Here is an 8,196-nt window from a genome sequence, read left to right on the forward strand (position 1 = left end):
AGGAATGTTTTTAATAACATTGACATAATTGCAGCATGCCATACTTGAAAAAAAAACCACCACAGAAACGTATTTCTGGTTTGGAGACTGTAAATTCAAGTGCATGAAAATTTGACTTGATCTTGTTGACTTAGAATGTAGCTGTAGTCTGTAAGGGTTATACCATAGTGCTGTTTGTCTCTAAAGAACACCTCAATCAAGTTTTTTGTACTTCAGTTTCAAATACTGCCTATCCTAGCTGCAGTTTTCACATACTAAAAGTGCCAATATCAAGTTGATTTTTTTTTTCTCCACCTTGCATACCATTATGAACAGTGAGCATTCTGTGATGGGCATAGAACCTTATCCTCCCTAGAGCTGAATTATTTTCAAAAGTCCTTGGTATTCTGCAGCCCAAGGTTAGGGCTTTAGTTAAAAATTCCACATTTATTCTGAATTTAGAAGAAACAAGAACTCTTAGATATGATTATGGAAAGAAATTAGGGCATTGATACTGAACATATCCAGAAGACAGCCCTGTTGAGAAAGGCTGATTTATTTTTTTTTTTACTTTAAAAGCTGCATTGGCTGCCAGTATAAAACAGCAAGCTGTTTTGTTTTCTTGAAAGAAAGCCTACAGTTGTAACATGAAATGAGCAAAAGGTAAGGTTCACTTAGCAGTGTCAGCCTTTTCAGATGATGTAGACTCAATTAAAGCAAGTGTTCAAAACTATACTAAATGGAAAGCTTTCTTAAAAGTAGCTGCTGCACATCCTGACTCTTGTCATGTTTTAAACCTTAACGGTGCATCAACATGAGGCATCAACATCTTAACAGTGCAAAAAGATCTAGGAAGGTTCTGACTTGTCATTGTTCAGCTTAACACACATGTACACGTATACAAAAAACAATTTTAATTGGAGGCACCACAAGGAAATGTTTAGCCAAGCCTTCAGTACCTATAACTGCACTAAGCATAACAGGCAAGTAGGAAAACACAAAATTGGACAATTTTAAAATAGATGTGTTTTTCCTGCAAGGGTTTCATTATTGGCTTAGCCAACATCTTTGACATGGTGACAAAGGACTATTTTGAACGCTTTTCTTTTGTGGTCCTGCTGGAGTTCTTGCCTGGCAGACTGAACAATGCAGCAGCCACTCTAATGTTAGTGAAAACAGTAGTTTTTTTCTCATCTGCTCAGACGAGATGTTTAGAATTCTGGGCTTGAGTCATTAAGAGACAAGAGAGACCTGAGGGGAAGCTGACGGCCTGTGAGGCAAAGGTGCCTAGAAGATGGGCTCAGACCAAGTTTACACCAGTGACCACTGTCACTGATAACACCGTTAACTTCCCAGTCCTTGAAGCTTGTGATGCTGGTGCCGTTTTGCTTTCTCTGTCTCTAGTCAGCATAGTGACCACTACCATTTCTTCCAAGGCATTTTTTCTTTCATCATAACCAAAACTCTTTTTAAGGGCTCTTAGTTTTCTGCCTCCCCAGAAGAAAACCCTCATTTTTCAAACTGACAGTAATGTCTAAGTCTATGTAAAATTACCCAGGCTAATCTTCCTTTACTATTCATCAGACTGCATCACTTCATTTTCTCTTCACCTACTGTATTGAGTTCAAACTTCTTGTTTCATTCTTGTCCCTTTAGCCTGTGACTTCTCCAGGGCAAGCACTGGAGTTCTAACCCTGTGGGGTTCTAACCCTGTGGAGTGTTTTATGTCCTGTGCTTGACACATTTGTGAATATTGTTCTATCATGGAAACCTGCTTGGGTGAAATGAGTCATTAGATACTTGACTTTGTAAATGGATACAAAAGAATTGTCCTCTAATAGTGTTTAGGCCACTCATAATTACGACAAATTTAACAATATGATTTGGGGTGACTTACCTTAATAGCTGTTTAGTAACCAGTTGTTCAGCCAACACCAGCTGTTGCTGATGCGGCTGTTGTGGTATTCCAGTGTTTCTTTGCACTGGAAACCCTGAAGTGGGGTGTGTCTGACTTAAGTAACTTCCCAGTTTCAGAGTACTCTCTGTATTTTCCTGGCTACTTGTAAGCTTTATAGCAGGTCAGGGTATCATTACCACTCCCCAACACGGGAATATTATAGTCCATTCTCATCTGCTGCTCTGCAAGGTTATCTCATCCATCTGCTTCTGAAGTTTGTTTGCAACGAGTTGTGTGTGACTTTGCACTGGAGCAGTTTCATATGTTATCTGAAGTGAAGGCAGTTTCTGTTGTGATCACATGCCTGTGCCCTCACCCTGCTTTTGTGCTTTCCAAATGCCTAAATGTCAGTGACACCTAACTATTTAGATTCCTTTATGTTAAGATGCTTTTAAAAAATAGGCTGGCTGTTGACCTGTAAAACTCAATGAGGAAACGTACTTAATTTGTATGTAGAGCATATAACCTGCCAAAAATAATTAAGCAGGAAGTGCTTTCAGCAGTGTAAAATATATAAGTAATAATAATGGAAATGCAGGTTTTGTGATCCTAAAGTATGCTGCTGCTCCTTTAAATTTGGCCACAACAACTAAGTAAAAAAGTGTTTAGAATTTTGTGTTTTTTCCTTCCTGTCTCTCTCTTTCATGCAAGGTATTTTGATATGATAAATTACACTTGACAAAACTATTGCATATTCACATTCTTTTCCAAAATTCCATGGGGCCCTGTTTGTGTTTTCAACCAGATGAATGTCCTTTTATTTCAGAGCTCAGAGCAGAGGTTGAAATTATTGAGCAGATGAGCAGCAGCAGTGGAAGCAGCTCATCGAATTCAGAAAGCTCATCTGGGAGTGAAGATGAAAGCTCCAGCAGTGAGGGGGAAGAGCCAGCACATGTTTCCCCTTCCCAGCCACCACACCAGCAGTATAACAACAGGAATGCTGTTGCTAACGGCACCAGCAGGCCACAAGGAAGCAATCAGCTCATGAACACACTCCGTAAGTAAAGACTTATGTCTTATCACTGCAGGAAGCTGCTTGAGCCCACTTGTTTTCTTAGCATGTTAGGCTAACTCCCATGAAGTGTGGTTTGCCAAATAGTAATCTCACGGAGTTGTACTAGCTGAAATATGTGGGCAGGTTTTTTGAACAGAAGGCTGAGACCTTTCTGAAGGTGTGGAGATTGCTTTAGTTTGGTCTAGAGCCTGTGAGCATCTGTGCAATGGTCCCCATTGACCATGCTGAGCCTTGATTCGGACCTTGAGGTAGAATGAGTGGGTAGTGGAGCATCAGCAGGAGGGTCTGGTGCACCAGAAAATGGGAATTATTTTAATGTGAAAACACAGATTAGACATAAAGTGTCAGTTCAAGGTCTCTAAAGGAATTACACAAGCCTGTCCTGTGGTCATAAATGCACAGTCTCCCTGGTCTTCATTATTAACTGTATTGCTTTGTCAGAGTATTTGCTCTATAGTGTGTTAGTCTCAGCTGTATTTTCACAAATATCACATATCAAAGGAAATTTAAAGTTCCATATATTTGGTTAAAATATCATAGCTTGCAAGCACTGAATTGCTACAAACTTACCCCACTGTTTAAAAAGTGTAAAAAAAAAAACATTTTTAAGGCATAGTTTTGTCTCATGAGACTCTGTCTGAGGAGATGGTGTGTATCTGTGTTGCTCTTTCCTTATGCTAGATCAGGTATATTCTAACTCAGTGGAGTTAAAATATTGCATTTACAAGAAACTAGAACTTAGCATAAATTGTTCTTAATTCCTCCTAAGGCATGTTTGTGTACATCTCTTGGCACTCACACAGGGAACTGGTGGAGTATAAATACAAATAAATGCAGGGTTTCCAGCTTTGAGAAGACAAGAACATTTTACAGACAGTACTTAAAAAGGCCAACTGGATAACCAGAGAGGTGTGTCAGTCTTTCTGTCAGTAATGAATGCCTAAATGGAATCCAGAGTTCAGCAAAGTCAGTAGTACTCTCATTCCATTTCCCTGTTTCTGGTTGTGAGCTGCCTCTTCCCTGCTTCTCCTGGGCCACAGCAACAGTACTTGCATAGATTATTTAATGTTAAGAATCCTCTGACTCCAGAATTTTGGAACTTGTAGGGTAGTTCCTTCTTTCATTCAATGATTTTTGTCTTTGAATTTAAAATTCTTTTGCCAAGGATTAATCTGTCCTTGACTCAAGATACTGGTGACCATATATGCATGGGGAGAATCACACAGGATCACAGAATCTTAGGGTTTGGAAGGGACCTCGAAACATCATCTAGTCCAACCCCCCTGCCAGAGCAGGGTCACCTAGAGCACATCACACAGGAACTTGCCCAGGTGGGTTTTGAATGTCTCCAGTAAAGGAGACTCCACAGCCTCTCTGGGCAGCCTGTTCCAGTGCCCTGTCACTCACAGTAAAGAAGTTTTTTCTGATGTTTTTGTGGAACCTCTAATGTTCCAGTTTGCACCCAAGTTTAAGTCACCCTTAACCCAAGTTTTCTTTTGATAAAACAGGAGATGAAGAAATCCAAGGTATAGCTGCTCTGCTATACCAGTGTTTAGGGCAGGTCCATGGGAGAATGCTGGAAAAACTAGGTTCAGTTATCATAAGACAAGCATGATTCTTGCCCCTTTTATCCCCTTCACTTCAATTCACACATGCTCTGCAAATAGGGTCTGATCCATATCCTGGCTTTCTTTTGTCTGATCTCCCTTGGCACATTTGAGGGGAACCTTCATCATCACAGCACCTGTCAGCTTAGTTCAGTGGATAGCCTTGAGTTGCAATGGCTTTAACATTCCTTTTGGCTTATTGACATAAGGAGGCCTTATTGACATAAGGAGACCCAAATGGTCTTAAAACAAGAAAATGTATTGTAAAAGGACTGAGAAAGCCAGGGAATTCCTCAGTGCTTTGTCCCAGAACTGTATACGGGAGTTTGGCACAGCTGCTAGCACGAGGAGCCCTGTTCTCCCACCAGGGAGCAGCTTTGATGACTGTGAAGCCAAAGCCACTTGGTTTGGCCTGGATCCAGCTGTGTATCAGCCCCACGCAGATTTTCATGTTTTTGGGCATGGGGAGCAGTTCCATTAAATGACAGCTGATGGTTGCATTAAGTTTTTGTGTTATTTTTATTTAAATCTTTCAGCGTAAATGAGACTGTTCTTTGGTTTGATTGCCATGAAGTGTGAATTAATGCCTACCCTCTTGTTGTGTTTTGTTGTTTTTTGTTTTCTATAGGAAACGACTTGCAGTTGAGTGAGTCTGGAAGTGACAGTGATGACTAGAGGCTGAGCTTTTGCTGTTTCTGTTACATATACATGAAGAACTAATTTGCCTTGAAGTGATCCTGTTGCTTACGAAGAGGAGCCGGTGCAGATAGTTCCATGTGTGGAATTTTAGTAGAGAAAATGCATAGTCCCTACAAAATAGCAATGCTGAGGGCTATTTTACTTTGTGAATTAGGTGTATATTTTGTGTATATTCTTATTCTTTTAAAGCTTTAAATAGATATGTACAGTGGGTAAGCCAATGTATGTTCTCATGTTCCTGTCCATGATCTGTAAGTTTAATGTGTAACTTCATTATGTCATCTAAAAATTTCTAGTTTGTAGAAGATACTCAGCCCATCATGACTTGGGGGGTGGGGGTGGGGGGAAGAGCAACTTTTGTACATAGGCTGAATATGAGCCAACAATGAATTTAAAAAGACATGCAGGAGCTAATGTGTACACTGAAGTGGGACTGTCATAAATTAAGTTTCGATGCTAATTTGATTTCTTTGGTTTGGGACTTTTAAAATGTATTTTTATTGCTATTTATGGCTGATTTAATTGACTTACTTTTAAACAGTTGGAAAAGATAAATCATAAAGCCATGCTCGTCACAAACCTGGCTGCACCAGTGCCTTATAAGCAGGTTTTTTTAAACAGAGCTTCAATTCCTGCCACCTTTCCTATAGGGAGCAATACTGAAACCTCTTCAGATTGCTTTTGCAAATAAGAGCTGTATTTCACATACAGCCAGTTGTACTCAGAGGGTAGTTACTCTAGCAAGATAAAGGGTATACATCGACACATCTAAATAAGAAACAGATTAGCATTTTCTTGTGTAACTGAAGTGTCTTGTTTAACTCAGACATTCAGACCTAGTCTTTGGAAATACTTAGGAGCCTGATTACTAGTGAAATTGCAACGTCACAAATAGAAGTTACTGGACTTACTGAAACTGTTAAGACCAGAGCCCTGTTTGCAGTTTCCTAGAGTATATAGAAAGAAGAGATGACTAAACAATTGTGAAACAGCAGAAGTCACTCTCCCACCACAGTTGTCCAAGTACACATTAGTTCATATTGGTTTTTGGACGGGATCTCTGTGCTTGGCAGGATTATGCAGAACATGAAATATTTGCCTAGGGTGAAATTCACCTCTGTTTAAGGGGATTTAAAAGGTGCTTAGTTGGGTTATCATTAACTTTTTTTGCTTGCATGGAAAATGAGTGCCACAGGCAGCGTCTTGAAACACCACGCTGACTTTTTAGAACCAAAATTCAACTGGCATAGGACAAGTGGCACTGTAGTTGGGGCGTAATCCAGAGGAATGGGAAGCTGAATTGGATGCCTCTCCATTCTCAAGTGTCTGCTTAGCACTGCTGTTGTCAGTCAGTGAATTTATGTTTAACTCCTGTTCGTTTACTGAGCTTGTTCTTTCTTTTTTTAAGATGTTGAAGAGCAAGGGGACATTTGAAGGGAGATTTTATTAAATGGTTTATTTTTTTGCATTAGATACATATTTAGGCATATTTTTGCATTATTGTACATACATTTAAAAATGCTTGGTTTTTTTTAAAGTGTTTTATGATGTGGGTACATACTTTAACAGACAGTTATGAAATATACTTGATGTAAAGCCACAAATTGCTCTCCTTTTTTCCTTTTTTTTTTTTTTTTTTTTCTCCTTGTTCCTTCTCTGACAGTGAAAGTGTTCTGTTCTAACAAGCTTGTACCAATTTTGGATTTTACACTTTGGTGTGGGAGATCTGCATGGTAGCTGGCAGTATAATTAATGCTAATACTGCTTCTGACTTTTCCCTAGCTTAAGATTTGAATAAGCAGGGAGACATTTCTCTGATGCCATTTCCTCATTACTGGAGCTTATTCCTGAGTTCTGTTGACAGTATTTGCACTTAGATGGAGAAGCAGCAATGCAGCATTTTCATTGCTTATCATTCACTGGCTATTCATGCATTCTAAAATCCAGGACGTATCATAGGAAGTTTACTAATTATGTGTAAATAAAATATATAAAACTTAAGAGGATAAGACAACACCAGGCTACATTGATTTGAATCACAAATTTGATTATGGTTTAGATCAGCAAGTGGAAAAGCTTTATTCAGATAATCAGTTTCTACTTTGTTTTTTATTTATACCCTAGGTTATCTTTCACTGCTATCCCTTCTTAAGAGATTTCTTCTCTGTTGGTAACAGAATCAACATTTTTTCACACAATTTCATACAGCTCTTAAACTATATCCAGGTATCTTTCATGCCCCTTGGAGATGTATTGTAGCAAGAGTGACCAGCTTATTGTTTGTGTGCTGTTTACCTGCACATCCCACACCCAGACTACAGCATCTGCCTGTCCATGGGGCTGGTGAGTAATGTGGTGGCCCTCAGCCCCTTCATGGGCATAACCAGGACAGTCCCTACATGTGTGACCAGCCCATCCCTTCCCTGCCACTGTGTCCTGAGTGGCTCTGGCATCTCCTGCCAGGGAAGCTCTCTGGAATCTCAATTGTTCCCACAGTTCTCACAGTGTTTTGTGAAGGTGTGAACCCTGTGGAGACTTCAGTAGGCAACTTGTAAGGTCTGAAGGGATGGCTTTTTTTTAAATACATGAGTGTGTTTTAAAGCCATTGCCAGCCTGACATTTTGATTTGGGCTCATAAAGTTTTATGTTTTATACGTTAAGAAAGAGTAAAAGTTGTCTATCCATTCCCATTAGATGGTTGTTCATTTGCTTATGATTTGTGGCAAGTTTTGTTTTGATGGAAATTGAAATTCAAGTTGCTTGCAGGAACACAGTTCTTTATCAGTTGACATAATATCATTAACATGCTGGAGGAACAGAATCATAGAACCACACAGAATCATAGAATCGTAGGGGTTGGAAGGGACCTCTGAAGATCATCAAGTCCAACCCCACGGCTGCAGCAGGAACACCTATGGAAGATCACACAGGAATGTGTC

General features: G+C 39.6%; 1 protein-coding gene across 1 annotated transcript in view; it reads left to right on the forward strand.

Annotated features, from left to right (window-relative positions):
* The window catches only part of EAF1 (ELL associated factor 1), a 19,198-nt gene extending 13,400 nt beyond the window's left edge, over positions 1–5,798 (forward strand). The window contains exons 5-6 of the mRNA XM_010007602.1: positions 2,703–2,933; positions 5,187–5,798. Coding sequence (XP_010005904.1) covers positions 2,703–2,933; positions 5,187–5,233 — 278 coding nt within the window. The 3' untranslated portion in view covers positions 5,234–5,798. The remainder of the gene's footprint in view (positions 1–2,702; positions 2,934–5,186) is intronic.
* The last annotated feature ends 2,398 nt before the right edge of the window (positions 5,799–8,196 follow it).

This window comes from Chaetura pelagica, unplaced genomic scaffold (assembly GCF_000747805.2).
Source record: "Chaetura pelagica isolate M959 unplaced genomic scaffold, ChaPel_1.0 scaffold10, whole genome shotgun sequence".
NCBI classification, from domain to species: domain Eukaryota; kingdom Metazoa; phylum Chordata; class Aves; order Apodiformes; family Apodidae; genus Chaetura; species Chaetura pelagica.